The sequence below is a fragment of the Hyaena hyaena genome, unplaced genomic scaffold (genome assembly GCF_003009895.1).
Source record: "Hyaena hyaena isolate Hyena2069 unplaced genomic scaffold, ASM300989v1 scaffold_535, whole genome shotgun sequence".
In the NCBI taxonomy this organism is placed as follows: domain Eukaryota; kingdom Metazoa; phylum Chordata; class Mammalia; order Carnivora; family Hyaenidae; genus Hyaena; species Hyaena hyaena.
In genome coordinates this window covers 166122-191502 of record NW_024081167.1, presented here as the reverse complement: position 1 = coordinate 191502, position 25381 = coordinate 166122, and the positions used below count along the sequence as shown (strand labels likewise).

Sequence of the window (25381 nt, the reverse complement as noted above, 5' to 3'; positions counted from 1 at the left end):
GAGACAAAACGTAGTTACCAAGGAAGAAGTGCAGAGGAGTTCAAGTTATTAGCTGAGAACATAGAAGACGGAGAGCGTGGTATGGCTGCTCCCAGGAAGGGGACGACAGAATTTGAAGTTAAATCGGTGGAACGCTCAGGCGTTTGGTGAGGACAGCTCCTTGGGTCCTTTCTCACTGCCGTCGTGTGCGGTAGGGTGTCCGTAACAGCTCCAGACTGAAGCTGCCGGGTGAGGCTCTCCACGTTCCTGTGTCCACCGATTTATGTGAGTGACGCCCGCAGAAGGTCCTGGGGTATACGTGTTGAGATCAAAGGAGGGTCGTTTTTCCCTTATCATCTTGGGGAGATAGGATCTGGCCTCTGATGCTACAGGGAAGTAACGCTTATACCAGCATCAATCTTGGAATGTGGAAGTAGGGAGCAGCTTGGTACCTCTTGAAGGAGCCAAGTTTGAGAAATGGGATGAAGGGCTGACGGAAAGGCTGCTGCTGGAAAAGATACATTCACAAACACGTTTACTTTTTAATGTGTGCGCGTGCGCCCGTGTGTTTGAAAGGACTGGGGTGGGGTGGGGGTGGGGCAGGAAATCATTCCTCAATTAGTTAAGCACCCACTATGTTTCTCGTACTGTTGTAGACATTGGGAAAAGAATGATGGACAAAACAGGAACTTCTTTCTGTAGTTCACATTTTGAGTAAGACATCCTAAACAGAATTAAGAAAAACATGTTATATTGTAGGTCCTAATGGGGGATTAAGAGATAAATAATAAAGCAGAGGAGGATATAGTTTGAAATTTTAGTGTTGCCAGGGAAAGTCTCACTGAAAAGACAACTTTCGTAGCTGACGTCAGTGAGAGAATTAACCTTAACAGATTTCTTGGGGTAAATGCAGTCAGGTAGAGGTATCAGCTATAAAGTCATTGCTAGTTTATGCCATGAAGCCTAAACTTGCCTGAAAAAGCAAGGAAGCTTGTGGATTACAGTTGAGTTGAGGGATTAAACTAGAGACAAAGTCATAGAAGGAACAGATCATGAAGGATATTGAGGGCATCAAAGCTATTGGAGAGTTTGGATCAGCAGATTGACATAAAATGGCTTCCTTTTAAAAAGAGGATCTTACTGGCTGCCGTGGAGAATATACTGAAAGGGACAGGGTAGAAGAAAGACCAGTTTGGAAGCTGTTATAGTAATCTAGAGGGGACATGATGGTAGCTTGAGTAAGGGTGGTAAGAAATGGATGACCAGGTTCTTAGTGCTCTTAATTTAGATGTATAAGAATATTGGTGGATGGTGAGTCAATTTTCTCTAATTAGATTTGGGGAACACTTTAAAAAGGAAGTGTTCCTTTTTAACTAATGTGAGTTTCGGAGTGACAAACACAAACTAAAATCAGAGCTTCGCTATTTAATATTTTGATAGATTTAGACAAGTCATAATTTCTCTGAAGGTTTGTATAAAATGGAAACGTTACCTCACATGGTTGAAAAGCTTAAGGGACTCCGTATGTAATGTGCCTTGCTCATTAAACTAGTGGCTGTTGTTATTAGCTGTGTTCTTAGATAGGAAATGGGAGAAAGATAGTGCTGAGTGCTTCTTTGGATGGAAAGGGATGGTTAAACTCTACTGAAGAAATTCTGAATCAGCTAAAAGGTGACCTTGGTGTTTGGTAAGCAGACCATGAGAAACCTAGACATACCCTTTTTAAATTTTATGCATATTTCACTGGACAGGAAGGTTTTCTGTGTTAATGGCCTTAACACCTGTTATGTATGGACTGTCTTCTCATAGCCATGCCTTAAGTCCCCAGGACTCCCTGTGTCCTTATTAGCAAAGAGAAAGAAGGCACTCCAGCAAGTAAAAACTATCAAGAATAAAAACAAATTTCCAGTTATAAAATGAGTGAGTCATGGAGATACAATGTACAAAGCGGTGACTATGGTTAATAATACTCTATTGAATATTTGAAAGTAGCCAGAAGAGTGGATCTTGAAGGTTCTCATCATACTATAGTGTGACTATGATGAAGGACGTTAACTGGACTAATGTGATCATTTTGCAGTGTACATAAGTATCGAATCATGTTGTGCATCTAAAACTAATCTTATGTGTCAACTGTACCTCAAAAAAAACTTTTTAAAAAATTTTTTGTTTACTCATATTTGAGAGAGGAAAGAGAGCACAAGTGGTGAAGGGTCAGAGAGAGATGGAGACAGAATCCAAAACAGACCCCAGGCTCAGAGCTGTCAGCAAAGAGCCCGATGTGGGCTCGAACTCAAGAGTGGTGAAATCATGACCTGAGCAGCAGTCGGGAGGCTTAACTGACCGAGCCACCCCACCTAGGTGCCCCACCTCAAAATTTTTTAAATAAAGTGACACAGCTGATGAATGGCAGATTTAGAATGTGAATTCATTCTCTGACCATACACCAAATAAATAAACATTCACAAAAAACAGAGTTTTAGGTCTGTTTTCAATATTTTGGCAAAGGCTGCAAAAACCCCCGTGGAATTTGCCAGTTACCACTGCTATTATAGTGTCTCTGGGAAGAATTGTTCCCAGAATATTTAATTTTATTATTTACCTTTTTAAAAATTCTTACATTTGACTCATTTTAAATCCTAGTAGGATTACTAACTTAGTTCTAAAAAGTGTCTCCTATGTAGCACAGTAATAAAAATGTTCTCCTTGTGGAGTGATTTGGCAGTTAGATTTTTTTTCTTAAATAGTTTGTTGTCAAGTTGGTTTCCATATAACACCCAGTGCTCATCCCAACAGGTGCCCTCCTCCTTGCCCATCACCCCCTTCCCCTCTCCCCCACCCCCATCAGCCCTCAGTTTGTTCTCAGCATTCAAGAGTCTCTCATGGTTTGCCTCCCTCCCTCTCCCCCACTATTGTTCCCCTTCTTCTTCCCCATGGTCCTCCGTTAAGTTCCTCCTAATCCTCCTATACGTGCAAACATATGGTATCTGCCCTTCTCTGGCAGTTAGATTTTGAAGCAAATGGTGGAATGAAGATTGGAAGGTTAGAATAAAAATGATGGTAGAAAGGGAGAGAAAAAATTGATTAAAATCACTATAGGTTATTAATTCTGATATACGTGTTTCTTTGAGAAGAAACTCTGAAGAATCTAAACACTATTCAAACACAATTCACATACGTGTGTACTATTTTCTTTTACATTTCACAATTGATGTTTTAAAATCACTGTGAACTAAGTGGCACTGTGTAGTTGTCAGTGCCCATTCTTAATGCAAACTTGGTCATAATGGTTAATATTGTCATCAGTTTGATTAATGTGTAGTGTTGGTATATAGTTATTGACTATAATCTCCATTTTAAGTATCCTTTATATGAAGATTTACCGTTAAAATGAAAAGTTATTGTGTATGCACAAATAAGAGGAAACAAAAAAGTGACATAAGGTAAAAATAGGGTCAAATTTAAAAGAGGTTTTTCTTTTTTTTTCTTAAATTTTTTTTAATGTTTTATTTATTTCTAGGAGAGAGAGAGAGAGAGACAGCGTGAGCAGGAGAGGGTCAGAGAGAGAGGGAGTCACAGACTCTGAAACAGGCTCCAGGCTCCGAGCTGGCAGTCAGCACAGAGCCCGACGCGGAGCTCGAACCCACGAACCGCGAGATCATGACCTGAGCGAAAGTCAGACGCTTAACCGACTAAGCCACCCAGGCACCCCAAAAGAGGTTTTTCAAATAATACAGGAAGGGTAGTTTTGTTTTGTTTTTTAATGGTACATAAAATGCCAGAGTATCATGATTGGAGCCGTTTTACAATTGGTGGCATCTTAGATGTGATGAAATACAATACTTAGAGTATCTCAGAAGAATCTAACCTTTTACATAGTTTACGTTTTGAAGTAGTGGAATCAGGTGTTTTGGGAAGTAGAGAGACACTTCCAGATATTTGCAGAATTTCTGTACTATAAAGTAAAATTGAAAACCTGCACCTAAAATTTCCATTTCAAAACAATAGCTTATCCACTGAGTGTTATGTAGAAACTAATTTGACAATAAACTATTTGTAAAAAAAAAAAAAAAAAAAAAAAAAAAATAGCTTATTTGTTTATAGTTTGTTCCTAACTATAGGGCAGGGAGTTTGTTGTTTAAAAGAAGTTACTGACAATTTAGAATCAGAGTGGGGAAAAAACTACTGAGGAAATTGACAAGGTAAAGGAAAGCCATTTGGAAATGATAGGAATTTCAGAAATAATCTTTTGTATATGTTTTAATGATTAAGGTGTAGTGTAAATTCATGTATTTCCTAAAATCAGCATCAGCTTTTATGAATAGCAGTATCTTATGATGGCTTTTTAGATTTGATAACCCATAATGTACATTATGAACAAAATTAAGAGGCAGAATAATTTAGATAATACTTTTCAGATGCTTTTTGTCATAAAAATAAATTCATTATTTTTTTTTAACTTAGTAAGGAAAAAGAAGTGTATGTAAACTATCCAAAAACTCTTACTGTTCAAACACAATTCACGTACTTGTGTACTGTTTTCTCTTTTTTTATGTTTTACATTTGTAATTACTGTGCATGCAGTTAAGCATTATATCGATTTTAATCTCCTAATCATTAACATTTACTACAGATTAAGCCAGTATTCCCAAATTGTGTTAGAAGATATTAGCTTTAATAAATGTTAATAGGTGTTCCTTGGTTAGTATTCTGTGTTAAATGCATTGGGGAAACTACATTAATTGTGTCTTTTATAGAAATTCTAACTTCAACATTAAAAGAGCTAACTTCAGAACCAGACTGACCCTAAGTTTTAATCCTGTTACTAACTGGTCACGTGACCTAAGACAAACTAATTTTAATTCAAGTTTTCTTCTCTGTATAACGGAAATAATTAAAGAATATTCACAGATGATCTATGTAAAACATTTAGCCAGCCCATAATAAATACTCTACAAATGTTATCTGTTACTAACATTGTTATTACTGGGTAACCTGAGTGGCTCAGTTGGTTAAGCATCCAACTCTTGATTTTGGCTCAGGTCAAAATCTCAGAGTCATGGGATCGAGCCCCACATTAGCCTCCATGCTGACAGTGTGAAGCCTGCTTGGGATCCTTTTTCTCTCTCTCTACCCCTGTCCCCACTCACACTCTTTCAAAATAAGTAAATAAACTTAAAAATAATTATTATTAGCATTATCATCTGTGGAAAAACCTAAGCCTATTAGCACATTAAAACCTCTGAGGAGACCAAGGAAACTTAGTTATGAAATTCAGGAGGTACTCTGTGTAGAATTGAAAGTCACTGTGGAGCAGTTGGCACATGATAACAAAATGAGCACTGGGTTAAATGGTACAAGGTTTGTCCAAACTTAATGCAATGTTTTTATTAAACTAGCACTGTTGCCCTAAACTTAACCTCATTTAAAAGTTTTTTTTTTCCAGTTTACTGCGTTTCCCTCTGTCTGACAGCTGAGTGAATACAAAAAATATGTTTAATTTTGCTCTCTACTATAAACCCAGCACATAGCTCAAAATCAGGAAATGTAAGTAAAATTGGGGCCATGAACTTAATTTATTTATAGGGATCCGGCAGGTGGCATAAATGGCAGACAACAGGGAGTTGTGCAGCCTGTTTTGCCTTGCTTAATGGCATTCACCTTCTGCTGTTTCATACATTGTTAACCCTCCAAGACAGAGGGATCCCTGGTATATATGGTGGTGATAGTTTGTAATCCCTAGAAGCGACTAGAGATCAGGACCAAACCCTGAAAAACATAAACGTTAAAGGGCCACGTCAAGACGAAGGATCCCTAAAAGAAGGTGCCAAGTAATAGGAAGTGAAGTCAGGGAAAGTATCTTCATTTTATAAATTAAAAAAAATGAAACATAGAGAAGTTAAGTAAGTACACCAAGATCACACAGCCTGTTAAGTATGTGATTCAACCAAGATTATTCAGCTATAAATATTTTAAGGGGAAAAAAAAAACCCACCTATTTTTCTGCTGGTGCAAGTGATCAATATACTAGAAAAAATGGACATAAACTTATGCATCGTACTTATATTTTTGAAAAGTTTAAAGACAGTTAATTAACAAGTACTAGAAAACCTATTTCCAGAGCTTCTAATTGAAAATCAGTACATAGCTCTTAGCATTTGAGGGAATTTTTCTTTAACATATAGACTTGTCTTTCTAGCTAATCCAGAATATCTCAAAAGACAGGTTAATTTTGACATCGTAAATAATATTACCAAGAGAACCAATTATCTAGGAGTAAAGAAAAAGTAGATGCTGGTTAAAACAGTGTGTTTTATAGTCGTTCCTGTTTTATTTTGCCAAGAAAACTTGATTATTGCTGGAAAAATGTGCTGGCAAAAGATGCTTTCTTCTCTCTCTTTTTTTTTTTTTTAATGTTTTTATTTATTTCTAGGAGAGAGAGAGAGAGAAAGACAGTGTGAGCAGGGGACGGTCAGAGAGAGAGAGAGTCACAGACTGAAACAGGCTCCAGGCACTGAGCTTGAGCTGGCAGTCAGCACAGAGCCCGACGCGGGGCTCGAACCCACGAACCGCAAGATCATGACCTAAGCGAAAGTCGGACGCTTAACCGACTAAGCCACCCAGGCGCCCCGACGCTTTCTTCTCTTAATGAGACTTCCTTTGTAGTGTGGTATTATTGGTACTGTGGCTGTTAAAATGGTTACAAGTAACCTATCACTATGATATATGTTGTAAATGCTGGAAAATTATTATTGCATAACCAAATAAAGGCTTTGTCATCAGTAATTAGGATCTAGAGTATTTTCAGATTTTAAATTCATACATTCTTAAGTTTGAGGTTCAGTGAATTTTCTTAACACTTTATATTTTAGAGCAGTTTTAGGTTCACAGCAAAATTGAGTAGAAAGCATTCAGTGAAGTTTTACTACTTTTCTATTTTCCTTAAACCAAAACAATTTACATCATTTTCATAAGACAGTTTTTCTCTTGGTATTCTTGGCCATTTATGTTCCTTTGTCAGATAGTATGTATGGCTTGTGCTGGATTGCTTTGCCTTTTGAGCCAGAGTTGAGAACCGTTAATACTACTTCTTAGAAGACTTTCACAAGGCATTTAGATTGAAATTTATAAACCATTCGGTGTTCTTTTTTATTGTACCAGTTGTTTAAATAATCTTAAATTTGTTATTTTCAGAGTGTTTATAATTACAATGGCAATATCTATTTATAGGGGAAAATGGAAAGATTCTCAGTTGACTGTTGTCTTATTGTATTCACGAGGACAGGAGTCTTTAGATATATACACATAAAATTCACAATTAATGTAAATATTAGTGTTTATTACCCCCATAGGCTATATATCAGGATTTACAAATTAAGGAGTGGCTTAGCTAATTTATCTAAGTATATTTTTAATATCAGTCTGTATAATTTGTATTTTTATTATTTGTTATGTTCTTAACCTTTAAGAAAACAAAAATCATTTACCTAAAGATATACAATATATGCTCATAGGATTACTGTGAGCTTCTTGAAGGTGAGGATTGCACATATATCCTTTTTTGTGTTCCCAAAATTTTGCTTAATGGCTGACATTTTTTACCAATTGCCAGAAATATTGAATACTATTCATGTTATCTCATTTTGTCCCATATCAATGCTATGAAATATATAAAATTATCTCCATTTTACAAGTAAGAAAACTTGAGGCTCAGAGAGATTAGGTAAGTTGGTTTAGAGGCAAAGGGTAGGATTTGATCCAAGTTCTTGTGATTTCCAAGTCCATGTTCTTTTTATTAAATTACTTTTATCTCATACTCTTATAATAAGCCCTTAGTATTCTAAACAAAGAGAAGGAATAATAATAAGTACCTCAAGGTGTTGTGATAATTAAGTTAATATTGTGAAGTACTTAGAAAAAGACCTGGCAGATACTAAAGACAAAGACACTAGATATTATTATTATTTTTACCCAGCAATGCCTATCAGGAAATTTGAGATGGCTTCTGTAATCCATAATTAATTTATATATGAGTGGTTTATTAGGATCACTGTCACCTCTCTCTCTCATTGACATTTTAAGACTTCATGGCCTAAATACGTTTTTTTAGTAACATTTCTCTTTGTTACTAACATGTTTTCTCTTTATTTTTCATATTTTGTTTATACAATTATTTTATTAAAAATGAATCCACTTTATTGGGAGCATGGGTGGCTCAGTCAATTGAGCATCCAACTTCAGCCCAGGTCATGATCTTGTGGTTCAGAAGTTCCAGCCCTGCTTTGGGCTCTGGGCTGACAGCTCAGAGCCTGGAGGATACTTTGGATTCCATGGCTCCCTCTCTCTCTCCCACTCCTCAGCTCATGCTCTGTCTCTCTCTCAAAAAATAAATAAAAACATTTAAAAAAAACAAAAAGTGAATCCATTATTACTAAATATTTCAAGTGATGTCTCAGTTCTGGTTCAATTTCATAATTTAAAATTAGACCTTAATCTAAGCAATTATTTGCAAAGTTATAGCCAAGCATATAAATTATACTTTTTTACAATTTATATAATATATAAAGTATGGAGATACATATTTTCTTTCAGTATCATTCAGAGTATTACCACTTCTTTTTATCTCATTATTTCCTCTGTTGGTGTATATATGTGTTTAGTGTATGCAGCTCATTTGTGTTTATGTTTTGAAGCAATCTTTCTTACTAAACTTATGCTGGGGCTTCAACATGTATTACAAAAGTCATTTTAACTCGTTTTTGTAACTGTATTTTGTGGGTAGTTAATAGATTCATCAACTGAATAAAATGATCTCTATTTTGCAAATTATTGTTAGTCTTGGTTTTGAAACTTTTTCTGTTGAGTCAGGACACGAGTTTCATGTTTGGCTGGTATTTGTGAGATAACTTTCTGTATTTCTTGACAAATTCGTGACAAGTATTATATACTCATTTATTTCTTATGAGTTAAGATACTAGTTTACTAGGGATTTTACTAAAGTGTATCACTGATGTCACATTTATTTTAGTGTTAATTCAACAAAGTTTTTTTGGTTTTTTTTTTGCTTCAAAAATAAAAGTCAACAAATTATGCTAAATCAAATACTCATTATTTTTCTTGAGATAGTTATTTCACCTATTGAATATATTTTATTATTAATGTCTAGACTAAAGTAGACATTAAGCTGAAAGAATGCCTAAAGGAGGATACCAAAAATCCAAAAGAACGTAGCTGTTTTTACTTTAACTTTCTTCATATGTTCATATGTATTGTTCGCTAACGTTCCAAAAGAAAAATTTGAGGAACAACAGGGTATTCTGTGTTCATGTTAGTAAATTGGTATCTTCATTTTCAATTTTTGTACTAAAGTGCTCTGTATTTTTTAATTGTTAAATAATAGCCTGTATAGAATATGAGCAGTTTACTATGACTTTCTCAGATTAACTTCATTTATATTTTCTTCATTTTATTAGCAACTTTATTTTTATCAGTTTTTTTAGTGGTTCTATTTATAAATTGTTACCTTCAGCATAGAAGTTTTTGAGGATTATTTCCATTGTTATAAAAAGGTAAACATTTCAGAATGTTCTTTTTATAGAATGGATATAGCATAATTTGAAATTTTCAAACATCTTGTATTATTTGACCGTTATTGGCCAATATTTTCCTTTATCAAAAAATTTCACTATTTTAATGTGTATCACTTGTTTAAAATCAGAATTACTTCAGCAGTGCTTGTGTGTTATTGTTATACTTAGTATTATAAATTAATGTTAATGTGGTAAAAAGAGCAGTTTGTAGTATTAATGATAAATTTTTTGTCAGTGTGACTATTTTAATATTTGGCAGTTTAAACTTTAACATTATGAGTTAATCTCGTAAACATTTTTTTGTACACTGACAAAATATTTTCTAATTTCTGTAAATTATTATGAAATTAAAATTCTAATTATTTATCTCACAAGAGTCACAGTATATATGCTGACATTATTTCTGAGTAGGCATGTCATTAATATCGATATGTTCCTAATTGTTGATCTTTTTCTTTTGTCTTTACTAATTCACATATTCCTCCTTATAATTGTACATAAGTAAATAAACAGTAGAAATATGCAGTATACAAAAGTAGCATGTAAAGAAGGAATTCAACAGTTCTTAACTTTGGAACATAGGTGTGATACACAGTTACAGCTTAGTTAAGGTTATTGTTCTTTTCCCTTAATGTTCCTGTTTTGTGTCATAATAATTTGCTGTTTTAAAGATTTCTTTAAAAATTTCCAGCCTAAAGTGTGGTTAAATAGCATGTCTTTTGCATTTAGGGAAAGAAACCTGATTTTGTCTTCCAAACATTTTGAGGAATTAGTGGTTTAATGTTCCTGCCATTTGTTTGGTTTGTTGCTCTGGAGGAAGAGTATTTGTAGGAAAAGTCTTTTTCTAATATATTGATCTGTTAGAGTGGAAGGCGTTTTTCCTTTCAAACTTTGCTCAGTGTCTTTGTACGATAAATGTATTCTTTCTGTGGTATAACTTATCACTTTTATTTTTTCACCTAGGATTTTCTGCCGTTTCTTGGCAAAAATGGCAACTAATGGTGCTGTTCTGAAGAGACTGGAACAAAAGGGCGCAGAAGCAGATCAAATTATTGAATATTTAAAACAGCAAGTTGCTCTTCTTAAGGAGAAAGCAAGTAAGGGATTTTACATTTTTGAAAGGATATACTTAAAATGAATTCACATAGTGACAACACCAAAACTGTGTTTACTCCATAAATTATTACTTCATCCACTTGATGATAACTTTTAGAGTCCTTTAATGTTTTAATTTTGAGTAAAATAATATTTTGGGACTAAGATAAATTAGAATTGGTATGTAGTGAATGTAATGTAGAGAAAATAACGTATTATTTTAAGAGTGCTAAAGGAAAATTAATGTTTAAAATAAGTTGATATAGAGTTAGTAAAATGAAGAAAATTGGGCAGAATCAAATCTGGACTCAAATATCTCATAACAAAATAAATACTCATATTACTCTCTACTAAGGCATCTTCTGAAGTGATGTTTACATTTTTTCCATTATGTCTTTAAATTTTACCTAGAAATTGCTATGATATGTACAAAACTATCAAATCTGACTTTATGCTTTTAGGATTTAGGTTGAAATTTTTTAAGTATATTTTATTTCTCATCAGTGTTAATCGTGTAATCGAAATCCAAGTCTTTTACTATAAATAATAGAAATAAATGCTTTTCTTTGGTGTATGAGATTGTGAATGGCTTATAGAATTGTACATTTGTTCTTCAGAATATTTTTTCTTTATTTTAAATTACTGCTTTAATTATTTCTTTTTATAATGCTTTATAAATTTTTTTTCTTATTTTTCTAATATTCTTAAAGGATTTTTCTTATTACTTTTCTTCGGTTTTAATATTTCTTTCCATTAGTAAGATGAAGAGATTGGAGATAATCAGTGCTTCTGTGAATTTTATCTTATATGAGTATCAGTTAGCATCTTGACTAGCATTTCAGTATGCTAATTAAAAAAAAAAAACGAACCTTTCTACACTTGCTGCATGTTTATTCTTCACCTTCATCATTATTACTTTTTGGTATCCTATCCTGGTGCTTTTCAGTCCCTTTATTCCTGTTTTGCAATAAATATTTTGTAAAATCTCTTAACATTTTATAAAGAAAATATCTTTCAGATAAAATAACCTACATATACACATAATTTCAAACATACATTAACCATGTGTTTAATACACAGGAGAATTAAAAAAGAAAGTAATTTTATAAATAGTAAGAATGATAAAAATACCTATTTTAGTAAGTAAATACTTAGGATAGTACTACCTACCAGACATATGAGAAAGTCATGTGCTGCATGACTCACATACATAAAGTCACCAAGAATGCAACAGATATAATGCTAACTGGTAGGAGTGTGTATTTAGTCTGCCTTCATGTAAGCAACTCCAATAGCAGAAGCAGTTTTCAATTATGGTTTCAATTTACTCAGAATGATGAATAATTCTTCAGCTGTGAACAAATCAAAGTATGGTCTAGATTTATATGATATTTGATTTACAGAAAATTCAGGAGATAATGAAAATGATTAAGAATATTTTGTGTTTATTTTAAAAAAATAGGATCTAGGCTCAGATAATAGGATTTTCACTTACACAGAAGTGCAATCGGTCACTGGAAAATTCTGCAGAATGTGAGAGAGCTCTTTGAGTGTATCTAGCATATTTCAGGACATCTGGCATCCCTGACTTCTGCCCAATAAATGCGCAAAAATACTCCTATAGATTTTAAGAATCCTACCTGGGGACCAGTATTAACCCCACTGAGAATCATTGTTTTGTTTTTGGTTTGTTTGTTTTTTTAATCCTTTGTATATTCTATTGCTCATCTTTAACGCACATATTATATATTGAGCAAATCTTTGAAGCTATTTCACTCAATGAATGTTTCACCAGCTCAATCTTTGAGACATTAGGAAAAAAAGAATAACAGATTGTAGTTTTTACAAAGTAATGATTAAAAAGAAAGAAGTGAGAGTCATTTTTTTATAGTTTGCTATCATTAGATCTCCAGCTTCAAGAAATAATGTGTCTTAATACTTGTCTCATTTTGATACTTTACCTATTATTTAGTTGTCATTAGCATATTTATGGATCCTAGAAAAACAATTCAAAAACAAAACTTAAAAAAATTTTTTTTAATGTTTATTCAGTTTTTGAGAGAGAGAGAACACAAGCAAGGGAGAGGGGATCACAGAGAGAGGGAGACACAGAATCCAAAGCAGGATCCAGACTCTGAGCTGTCAGCACAGAGCTGGACGCGAGGCTTGAACCCACCAACTGTGAGATCATGACCTGAACCGAAGTCGGATGCTCAACCAACTGAGCTACCCAGGCACCCCATAAACAAAACTTTTCTGTTCCATTATTATTTCACAGTTTTCTTCCTTTTTCTCTATTTTAATTATCATTTTATTTTAATCCTAAACTGATATAAAGGAATAGGAAAACATTTGTTTACTGGTATTATCATAGTTTATACTGCTATGTTCTTTTCATGTAGCATTCATAAGAAACCTTTTAGAAAACTTGGCTATGTCTTTACTAGTTTTCTTAATCCTAGTTTTGCAGGCAACTTTGAGAGAAGAGAAGAAACTTCGAGTTGAAAATGCTAAATTAAAGAAAGAAATTGAAGAATTGAAACAAGAGCTAATTCAGGCAGAAATTCAAAATGGAGGTAATTAAATATAGAAATGATAGGTTGTTTTGATTTGTAATAGTAATTGTATCATTGTTTATTAAGTTAGGTATTGTGCTAGATTTCTCATTTTATCCCCACAGTAGACCTTCTTATGCAGTTGTCCTCCTTTACAGAAGAGAAAATGGAAATTTAGAAAAGGCATATGATCTTGCCTGAGCTCATGCGAAAAGTGACAGAGCTGGGTTCAAAAACCTATGCTTTTAGTGATGTTGAGCATCTTTTCATGTGCTTGTTGGCCATCTGTAGATCTTTTGAAAAATGTCTGTTCAGGTACTATGCCCATTATTAAGTGGATTATGATTATGATTATTGGTGTTGAATTATTATTATCGGTGTTGAATTGTAGAAGTTCTTTATATATAAGTTGGATATTAACCCCTTATCAGATAATATCATTCGCAAGTGTCTTCCCTCATTAAGTTAGTTGCCTTTTTGTTTTGTGGATGTTTTCTTTCCCTGTGCAAAAGCTTTATTCTGGTGTAGTCTTAGTAGTTTAGTTTGGTTTCCCTTGCTTCAGGAGACGTGTAGAAAAATGTGGCTGTGGCTGAAGAAAAATTACTGCCTATCTTTTCTTCTAGGAATTTTATGGTTTCAGATCTCACATTTAGGTCTTCAATCCATTTTGAGTTTATTTTTGTGTACTGTGTAAGAAAGTGCTCCAGTTTCATTCTTTTGCATGTAGCTGTTCAGTTTTCCCAACACCATTTGTTGAAGAGACTCTCTTTTTTCCATTGTATATTCTTACTTCGTCAAGGAAATCCTACTGTACACCTGAAAGTAGGGTAGCACTGTATGTTAACTATACTTGAATTAAAAAAAAACACAACTATTCTTTTAATCTCTGTGCTAAGTGCTTCAACTAGAGCATCACTTTTCCTTATTAAATAGTTACTGAAAATAAGCCATAATGATATTTTTGCTGACATTTAGTTATACTGTATGCCAGGCTAGAGTGCCAAGTGCTTCATGTGTATTATATATTTTATCCTTAAAATCTTGTGTACACAAATATTCTTGTTTTACATATGAGGAAATTGAAGCTTACAGGTATAAAGTAATTTGTTTGAAGTCATACAATTTTTTAAATGTTTGTTTATTTTGAGAGATTAGAGAGTATGTGTATGTGTGTTGGCAAGCAGGGAAGGGGCAGAGAGAGAATCCCAAGCAGGCTTCACGCTCAGCACAGAGTCCATGCAGCAGGACTCAATCTCACAATCACGAGATCATGACCTGAGTCGAAATCAAGAGTCAGTCAGTTAACTGACTGAGTTACCCAGGCATTCCTGAAATCATATAATTTTTAAGTTACTTAACTCAGCAGATAATTATCATTTCAGTTGTTATAAATAAAATTTTATATTTTGTTGAATTATTTTAAAGGTGTCCAGACAAATTTACATTATTATTAAACAATGTTAATAGCTCTATTATAATATCAAAAAGGCATTTGACTCTATTATAGAAAATCCTTCCTAAGTGAGTTAAGGAGGCCCAACTGTAGTGAAAGTCCCTCTTACTCTTTCCTTTCAAATTATTCTGTCAGTGAGTGAATTATTTTGAAATCTGTAATATAGACTCTACCGTTAGGTAGAGTGAGCTTAATAGAAGTAAGGAAAAATCAGTAATGTATGCTTAAAACTATCAACTAAAGGGAATATTGTTGGTTAATGGAAAATGTGATCTTTTCCAAGACAAGGAGATTTGGAATACAGGTACAGAATTAAATAAACAGTTAAAATATTAGCAGCGTAAAACTGCTTTCCATTTTCCCAGTTCTAAAAGATTTCCCTGGAACATTTTAAACTCTGATCTTATTAATGAGATGTTAAAGCATATCAACAGCTTGAATTAAAGTATTGCATTCTGTCAAATGGTGAAACATAAAATAAGGAGAGTCACATTACTTAATGAAACAGTAGCCTCCAGGGAACTTAAAAATACCTAGAAAAGTGCTCTGAATATTGGCCAGAATCTAACCCACATCACTATCCCTCACAAGATTTTGTTTTTCCATATTCACTAAGCTATGAGAGTGTTAACATTGCTGAAGGAATTTTTTTTCCTTAAAAAGCTTTTTTTTGAAATAGAATTATGGACATGCATCTCCATTAATTCTAATAAAGAAATCTCTATTATTAAAATACTTTCCCAGTTAATTGTTCAGTATAAAAGAACACCTGAGTCCAAAACTTGCCAAACCATGAGAGGATAGTCTCTGGAGACAGACTGCCTGAGTATAAATCCTATTTTCCTACTCACTGTGTGTGATGGGCCAATTTTTTAACTTCTGTATTATTCATGTTGATCATCTGTAAATGGGGATGTGAATAGAACATACTGTTTTTGGAGGTGTCTGGGTAGCTCAGTCGCTTGAGTGTCTAACTCTTGATTTCGGCTCAGGTCATGATCCCAGGGTCATGGGATCAGCTCTGTTTCGGGCTTTGCAATGAGCATGGAGTTTGCATAAGATTCTCTCTCTCTCTCTCTCTCTCTCTCTCTCTCTCTGACTCTCAACCTTGCCTCTGCTCGCTCTCTCTTAAAAAAAAAAGAAACAAAAAAAACTTTACTGCTTTTAGGGTATTTATGAGAATTATAGGATTAATTCATATAAAGCATTTTGAAAAGTGTCTAGAACATAGTCCATAATCAGTGTCGTTGTTATTATCTGTAATTGTCTCAGTTGAGTCACTAGCAATTGAATGAGAATGATTTAACTTTTATCATGTTTAAAATATACTTAATTTTTTGGCAGCCTTTTTATAATCTTAGTAGGTATTTGATAATCACATAGAATGAATTTTTCTTTTAAAAAGAGTTCATAATGACTTTATTTCATTTTCTGTGTCAGTGAAACAGATACCGTTCCCATCTGGTACTCTACTGCTAGCTAATCCCACGGTTTCTGAAAAAGCAATACAGTCTATACCAATAACAACTGTATCTTCTGATGCCAAAGAACAGATAACAGGAGGAAAAGCAGAAGAAAAGATGAAAGAGAAAATTGAAATTAAAGGTATTTTTAACCTTCAAGTTTATTTGGCTTTTGACTGGTTTATCAGATGTCAACATTTTTGATAATAATAGTGGTGTCAGAAGAAAGTTGAAACCTATATGAACTAGAATAAAATTAGGAAGAGTATGATATTGTAACACAGAAAATGAGCCCCAAAGAAATATGTGAAGATTGACCAGGTTGACAGGGTAATACTGTGGCATTTGAGGTTGAGTATGTTTTAACATAATTAAACATAGAAAGTAGAGGTCCATATGTAGTTTGAGGAGACTAAATTTTAGTGTATATTTCAGTTTCAGAGAAGTCACTGGTAGAAAGTTAGCTTTCTCATCTTTTCTAATTTATTCTTAACCTTATTACTTAAAGCTATTCTCATCATAAATCTAACTCCTTTTTGACCTAGTCTCCTTTACTCTGTACTTTTCGTTTTTCTAGTTGTGTCTAAAAAAGAGCATTTATAATTCATTATACATACCTCTCATAACACTTAACACCCACTTAAGCGTTTCTGGAAAATATGGATGAGGAATTTGTGAACTAACCAAAGCCAATTTAGCATCTAACACTTGCCAGTTCTTTTGGTAAACATCAGTAACCTTTCTTAGAAGTAGATAGGGGCATGGGGCGCCTGGGTGGCTCAGTTGGCTAAGCGTCCGACTTCGGCTCAGGTCATGATTTCATGGTTTATGGGTTCAAACCCCGTGTCGGGTTCTGTGCCGACAGCTAGCCTGGAGCCTGTTTGTGATTTTGTGTCTCCCTCTCTCTCTGACCCTCCCCTGCTCACACTGCCTCTCTCTCTTTCATAAATAAATAAAACATTAAAAAAATTAAAAAAAAAAAAAAAAGAAGTAGATAGGGGCTGTACATCCTCTACATAACTTTACCACTAGGTGGTATGATTATAGTGAAAGCAAGTCAAACTAATTCTTTCACTTTATAAAGATGTAAGCACAAAACAATCAGCCTATTCTAAGTATGATGAATTCCATACCCAAAAGAAGGTATGTTGTGTTTTTGTGACTGCAGGATTAGTTAATCTTCTAGTGAAATGAGGCAGTGGAGTCTTCCTTTGTAAGAGGAGGAAGCACACAAGACCAAATGGAGCTCTGTGTCTAGAATGCTTCTGTCCAGTGGTACTGTCTGTAGTGATGGAGATGCTATATAGCTGCATAATCCAACACAGTAGCTAAAAAGCAGTCATGGCTATTGAACATTTTAAATGTCTGGCGTGATTAAGGAACTGAATATTTTATTATTTTAAATTTAAATTTAGGTGGCTATATGTGGTTGGCCACTACCATATTGGGCAGTGCTGTGATAGTGGGGTGTTCCATTGGCGCTTGACTGCTAGAATTGCCAGATTTCAAAATTCTTCTCATGCAGAGGCTGTGGTTAACCATACAATCTTTCTAGGCTGCCACATGTGAGCATCACTTATTTTTCAATGAAACGTTTCTAAAATCTTCATTAGGACTAAGTTCTTGGTATAGATTTTGATGTTTGCAGTCACCTCTGAAATACGGATTCCTGGTAAAAGTATTACAAATGCCTAGGGAGTTGATTAAAATTAAAAATATAGATATGTAGATATACTGTTATACTGCATTACATTAAACATAGATTGTCACTCAGAGGTAACTACTGTGAAGATTGTTGATGTATTTTCTTCTGGTAATTTTGTATATTCTATATCATTTGAGTTTTTACTAGTTTTTGCTAGTAACATTAAAAATTGTCCATATTTGGAATTACCTCTTTTTTTTGTAAGCTCTGTTTGTATAAATTGCGAATGTCCTTACACAAAATCATTCTTTCCCACTTCAGGCAGAATTATCTATCTCTGTATGTCTGTATATCTTTGTGTATGTAATGTTTGTCACATGTTCATTATATACATCCATCTTCCTTAAAAGTGATTTTCAGTGTCTTGATAGCATGGGCCATTCATCTTACTATTTCCAGTGCCTTGGATCTCAGTAAATAGTTTTTCAAAGATTAAACAAAGGTAATGTTGAGAAGGAATGCTGCTAAGTCACTACGTATCTCTACCCTGTAGGTTGCAGGTGAATAAGTTTTTATTTTGTTTTACATTTTTTTTCTGCCAGAGAAACTAAATGTAAACTTAAGGAATATGAACTTTTCATAGGTTGCATTTTGATTCAATAGCCAAAGTGATCAAAATGCTAATAACAGTTAGATTATAAACATACAAATAAGAGGAATGTTTCTAAAACATTAGAATAAAATGTTCTCTTCTACTCCGTAGTCGTTCATATAAACCTATAACCCTAAGTCTTCAGAGGAATACAAGAAATGGAAAAATTCATTGTGTAGTTATTGGTGTTTTAGCAGTGAAATTATATTTGTAGTTCATTTTCTTAGTTCTGTCTACAATTGTGATGTTCTTTCACTTTCTAAAGAGTCACAATAAAAATTTTAAAGGATTTTCTCTAGCTTTGTTTAAGGGAAAGGCAAATTTTCTCAGTAAAAGTCCATTTCATATCTTAAACTTTGCAGACCATAAAGTCATTATCACAATGACTGCTGTACTGCAAAAGCATCCATAGGCAATATGTAAATAAATGAATATGGTTGACCAACTTCTACTCTATGTCTTTAACTAGAGATTTAGGCAGTTATTTAAGAGAGAAATAGCACTTAGGGTTCAGGAAATTATGACTTGAACAATTCTTTCCTTTGTTACTATTTAAGTGAAGGTGGGAGATAAACACTCTTTCTTTTAAAGCTCAGTTACTTCAGTATTTTTGCTAGTGAGTTTTTCATAGCTTATTTTTGTTTTACTTCTGATGATTAACCATTCAGAAATATTTTTTAGAGAAAAAGGAGAAAAAACAGCAATCAGCCGGAAGTGCTGACTCTAAGCCAATAGATGTTTCTCGTCTGGATCTTCGAGTTGGTTGTATCATCACTGCCAGAAAACATCCTGATGCAGATTCTTTATATGTAGAAGAAGTAGATGTTGGAGAAACAGTCCCAAGAACAGTTGTCAGTGGCCTGGTGAATCATGTTCCTCTTGAACAGGTAATCTGTACAATTAAAGTTACTTCTGCACACAAATGTCATTTTTCCTTGATGTTCTTCCATATAATTTTGAATTAGGTGGCCATACAACATGAGCCAGTATTGATTGGTTCACTTGATTAATTTTAATAAAATAAATGTCACCAAAAACTTGCAAGAAAGTTGTAAATTAGGATCAAATTCATGAGGATAGAAAGAAAAACGATGGGCCACCTGAGTGGCTCAGTTGGTTAAGCATCTGACTCTTGATTTCTGATCAGGTCATGATATCACAGCTTGTGAGTTCGAACTCCAGGTCCGGCTCTATGCTGACAGTGTGGAGCCTACTTGGAATTCTCACTCTCCTTCTCTCTCTCTACTCCTCCCCTGCTTACAGTCTAAATCTCTCTCTCAAATAAATAAACATTTTAAAAAAGAAGAAAGATGCATTATTTTTTCTCAGTTTTTAAAATGTTTTTAGTTTGGTATTTTATATGTAATACAGTATAAATATCTTTATCATTGTTCTGTCATGGAATTGTATTATTCCTTGATTTTTTTTAAATCGCTGTTAATGTGAAACCAAAAAGCATCAATCTAAAAAGTAAGAGTAAGAACAAGTCTTTTTTTTTTTTTCTTTATAACTCAAGAAATAGGTTCATACTTGAAGAAAAAAGAGGAGAGGGGCTAATGGAACTTGAACTTATAATTTTTAATGGATTTTTCTATTTCTTAAAAACTGGTTGTTTTATATTTTGTTGTTACTTAGGTATTTAAAGTGTGTGTGTGTTTACACACATATGTATTTCTGGTGACAGTGCAAAAAATTAGAGGCAGTTATGGTTTTAATTTGGTCTTTCAAGACATCCTCTACAGTAATCTGAGTCATCTGCCTATTAACCTCTGTCTTATGGTGCTTCAGAGATACTGCTAAGGCTATAGACTTTAATATTAAAATAATTCTACTTCCCTGTTCATTGCCAACTCTGTTGCTTATTGGCTTTGCAATTGTGGATAAATTCCTACATTCATTCATTTTTTCATACTTCCAGATGCACATATTTATTGGATACCTGCAGTATATCAGGCACTATTCTAGATAAGGGATATAGCAATGAATTAAGATGATTGGTAGGTAGGTAGGTAGATAGGTAAGTAGATTGATAGATTTTGTTTAGAAATAAAAAAGTCTGCCTTCGTGAAGTTCACAACCCTATGGGGGAGTGAGAAAAATGAGCATATACAGTATATTAAACAGTGATAAGTATTAAGAGAAAAATAAAGTAGGGAAAGAGTCTAGGAGTTGTTGAAGTTAGAATTCTGTCATTTTATATAAAGTAGCCTGGGAAGGCATCATTAAAAAAGTGACATTTAAGTAAAGGTCTAAGAAAGTGAAGAAAAATCATAGGAGTGTCTGGTAGTAGAGCATTTCAGGCTGTTCTAAGTCAGAAGTATGCCTGGCATGTTGAAAGAACAGCAGGAAGTAGTGTCACTATAGCAGAGTGAATAGGGGGAATACCATGCAATATGAAATCAGAGAGAGAGGGATGCCAAAAGACATAAGATCTTCCAGATCATTGTAAAGACTGACTTTTATTCTGAGTGAGACAAAAGTCATTGGAGAACTGTTGAGCTAAGGAAAAACATGACATACCTCCTATATTAATAGGTTCTGGCTGTTCTGTTGAGATGAGAAAAATGAAAATAAGGAGTTTCGTGAAGATGTACGCTTTTTTCCCCTCTTTTTAACATTCATCTTTTATAGAGGACCAGGACTTCTTTATAACTGCTTATGAAGTTAGGTTCATAAGAAGTCCTGGAGAAAAGAACCAATTGAAATTGAGCCAGCTGAAATTGGAAAAACAACTCCTACATTGGGTTTTATCTTTTTGTTCCTATAAGTTGCAGACAATTTCTTCTCTTCCTAAAACTGTCATTCATAGCCTTAAACAAAGCTGTTTATATACACATCTTTATCTAACCTGTCAAGGCAGTAGTAAACATTCTATAAAGCAGGAGCACTTTGCCCCCCAAATTACATACTAAACTTTGTAGATTTGTGTGTTTTTCTAAGGTAAAGGTCCATGGGTATCATCTGATGCTTTAACAGTTGCATCTGGCTAACCCTGTTTTTTCTTATACTTATTTGCTATAACTTCTTTTCTAACACGTGGCATTTTCAAATTATTTATATGAAGAAGAGTCTTATTCATGAAGACCTCTGAAAAGGGGGCCTTTTGAATTTGATTCTTAGGCCTAATACTATTTTTATTTATTATTTTTTAATCATAGAATTTGGGAGCAAATTTGCCATAACATTAACTTATAAAAGTATTATTTATTTATTGTTTAGTGTTTATTTATTTTGAGAGAGAGTATGCACTTGTGTTTGGGAGAGGGGCCAAAAGTGAGATGCCAAGCAGGCTTTGTGTTGTCAGTGCAGAGCCTGAATAGGGCTCTAGATCATGACCTGAGCCGAAATCAAGAGTCAGACACTTGACCAGTTGAGCCACTCGGATGCCCCAAACCATCTTTTTTATTTCAAATGTGCCTTTTCTCTTCTCCTTGTGTGATAATTCACTTGTATGCTATTTTATTTTAAGCCTGTTGAAAGAATATAAACAACTGTGTCCCTTTTTTTGCTAATTGTGGAAAAGATTAAGATACTTCAACTCATGAAGATTAAAGAAATTTCTTTTCACTTCTCTGACAAGTTGTAGAAATGGCTGTAAATATTATATGCAGTGTACATAATGCTATTGATATTTGTTGTTGAAGTATAGTTGACTTGCAGTGTTATATTCATTTCAAGTGTACAATTGTTCCAGTGATTTAACATTTCTGTGCATTACCGAGTGCTCGCTACAATAAGTGTGGTCACCATGCAAAGTTACTAAAATATTATTGACTATATTCCCTATGCTGCACTTTTCATCTCCATCCCTTATTTATTTTATAGCGGAAAGTTTGTACCTCTTAATCCCCTTTACTTATTTTGCCCATTCTCCCATCCACTCTCCTATCCACTTCCCTTCTGACAACCACAAGTTTGTTCTCTGTATTTAAGAGTCTGTTGTTTGTTTATTTCTTTTGTGTTTTAGGTTCTGTATATAAGTGAAATCATTTAGTATTTGTCTTTCTCTGTTTGATTTCTTTCACTTTACATCAGTACCCCCTAGGTCCATCTATGTTGTCTTGAATGGCAAAATTTCATTCCTTTTTGTGGCCAAGTAATATTCCACTATGTGTATATTCCACATTATGTACGTTCCATATATATGTGTATATACATATATATGGATACACATAGACATATGTATGAATGTGTATACACACACATATGTATGTATATGTCTTTATCCATTCATCTGCCTATGGACAGTAGGATTGCTTCCATATCTTAGCTCTTAGAAATAATCCTGCGGTAAATGTAAAGGGTGCATATATCTTTTTGAATTTGGGTTTTCATTTTCTTTGGGTAAATACCTAGTGGTGGAATTACTGTATCATATAGTATTTCTATTTTCAATTTTTTGAGGAACCTCCAAACCTTTTCCACAGTGGTTGTACCGATTTACATTCCACCAACACTGTGTGAGAGTTGTTGGAACTCTCCATATCCTTGATATCACTTGTTTCTTAGCTTTTTTATACTACAATTCCACCTGGTGTAAAGTGATATCTCATTGTGGTTTTGATTTGCAGTTCCCTGATAAATAGTGATGTTGAGCAGTTTTTCATGTATCTGTTGGCCATCTGTATGTCTTTTGAAAAATACCTACACAGGCCCTCTGTCCATTTTTAATTGGGTTGTTTGTGGGTTTTTTGGTATTGAATTGTAGAAGTTCTTTATGTATTTTGGATATTAACCCTTTATTGGAAGTATCATTTGCAAATGTCTTCTCTCAGTAGGTTGCCTTTTTGTTTTGATGATGATTTCCTTTGTTTTGCAAAAGGTTTTATTTTCATATAGTCCTAATAGTTTAAATTTGCTTTTGTTTCCCTTGCCTGAGGAGACATATCTAGAAAAAAGTTTCTATGGCTTTTGTCAAAGAAATTACTGCTTATGTTTTCTTCGAGTTTTATGGTATCAAGTCTCATAGTTAGGTCTTTAATCATTTTGAGTTTATTTTTGTGTATGGTTTAAGAAAGTGGTCCGGTTTCATTCTTCTGCATGTTGCTGTCCAGTTTTCCCAGCACCTTATATTGAAAAGACTGTCCTTTGCCAATTGTATATTCTTGTCTCCTTTGTTGTAGATTACTTGACCCTATAAGTGTGGTTTTATTTCTGGGCTCTCTATTCTGTTCCATTGATCTATATGTGTCTATTTTGTGCCATATCATACTGTTTTGATTACTACAGTTTTGTAGTATATCTTGAAATCTAGGATTATGATAATTCCAGTTTTGTTCTTTCTTTTTCAAGATTGGTGGTTATGAATATGTGCTTATGACTACAGTGACTCTCTTGGCTTCCTGTTTTTGCACTGTGCAGGGTTTACTTCCATTGCTGTTGAGGGACTTGTGAGCTCACTGGTGGATGAGGCCAGCACTCATCTTAACTGTTTGCAGTTAGCCTCTGTAACAGCCGCAGGTGCATGAAGGGCAAGGCTTGCTCCCTGCACAGCCTGATAAGAGTACTCATTGCAGCAGTTGTGGTTGTGCTGGTGTGTAGGATTATCTCCCCTTCTTCCCAGAGCCGTAGTCACTTTGGAGTGGTCTAAGACCTGCTTGCTTCATGTGTTTGACATGGTAGGATCTGTTTTGGAAGGGTACCTCCTGTTGTGGCTGTATTAGGTGGTGCATGTCTGCAAGGGAATGCTGGGGCTGGGCATGTGGTGCTGGTAAGTTAGATGGAGAGTGATAGCAGTGGTTCCTGCAGGCTTCCAGCCACCTAAATGGGGAGGGCAAGAAAAATGATGCGCTCTGGCACTTCTTTCTTTCCCAGAGATATTTCTGGTAGATCTTTGCCCCTCTAGCATATCCTAAGATTAGCCAGTAAATCTTCACAAATTCCTCACACTTCAAACTGTGCTTTGGTGCTGTGTCAGTTATGGCTCTTTTAGTGTGGGGGCTCAGTTTACTGACACCCTCTGGTTTTCCCACAGTTAAGCCCTGCTGATTTTTAAAGCTTCTAGAGTTAAGTCCTGCTGATTTTCAAAGCCCGGTGTTAGGAAGATTAATCTTCCCAGATTGGGTCCCCAGGTTTGGTGTCTGACCCCCTTACTCCTCTGTGTTTTGTGACATTCATCTTGTTTGTGGTTGGTTGCCAGGGTTCCCAACTGTGTCTCTGCTCTTCCTGTCCTTTTTTTTTATACATATATATTTATTTTTGAGACAGAGAGAGAGAGACAGAGCATGAGCAGGGGAGGGGCAGAGAGAGGGAGACACAGAATCTGAAACAGGCTCTAGGCTCTGAGCTGTCAGCACAGAACCCGACGTGGGGCTCGAACCCACTAACCATGAGATCATGACCTGAGCCGAAGTCGGACGCTTAACCAACTGAGCCACCCAGGCGCCCCTTTTCCTATCCTTTTTGATTTTGTCTTCTGTTTAGCTGTGGATGATCTGTACTGCCAGTCTTCAGATCGATCTCAGAGCTTGTTGCAGTAGATTCAGTTGTTTCCTTGGTGTGTCTGTGGGGCTAGGTGAGCTCAGGATCCTCCTCCACATCTTCCCATGAGTCTGATAGAGTCCCAAGAGTAATTTTTAAATTAGTAAATGAATCTTGCATAGTATTGGCAATGACCAAATATGTAAGGGGAAAAAAAGGATTGTTCATTTATTTCAGTGCTAACATTATGCTAAATGCTTTACATACATGTTATGATATACTTCTAGAGGGGACTATTTAATTTTGATATCATTTTCCTCATTTTGTGAGGAAAAAACATTTCAAGTTTATACAGTCTGATTTGTAGTACATGGCATCTAAATTCAAAACCACATCTGTTTCACTCAGTCTAAAAATTATTTAACTGAATAGTCTTGCCTCTGCTCCTTCAGCTATAGTGCACTGTCATGTTGCAAAAACATGAAATTTTTTTTATGTTTATGTAAGTAGTCATAACAACAGTAAAAGA

The 25381-nt window shown here is 34.5% G+C and overlaps 1 protein-coding gene across 2 annotated transcripts in view; it reads left to right on the top strand.

The window, feature by feature from the left end:
- Positions 1-168: 168 nt before the first annotated feature.
- AIMP1 (aminoacyl tRNA synthetase complex interacting multifunctional protein 1) overlaps positions 169-25381 on the top strand; it is a 39675-nt gene continuing 14462 nt past the window's right edge. Inside the window, exons 1-5 of one of the 2 annotated variants that reach the window (XM_039255618.1) lie at positions 169-264; positions 10533-10666; positions 13127-13240; positions 16113-16277; positions 19114-19319. In XM_039255618.1, the coding sequence (XP_039111549.1) occupies positions 263-264; positions 10533-10666; positions 13127-13240; positions 16113-16277; positions 19114-19319 (621 nt within the window). In that variant the 5' untranslated portion in view covers positions 169-262. Of the gene's footprint in view, positions 265-5431; positions 5527-10532; positions 10667-13126; positions 13241-16112; positions 16278-19113; positions 19320-25381 lie in introns of those variants that run through there. The other variant, XM_039255619.1, reaches the window with a different exon arrangement.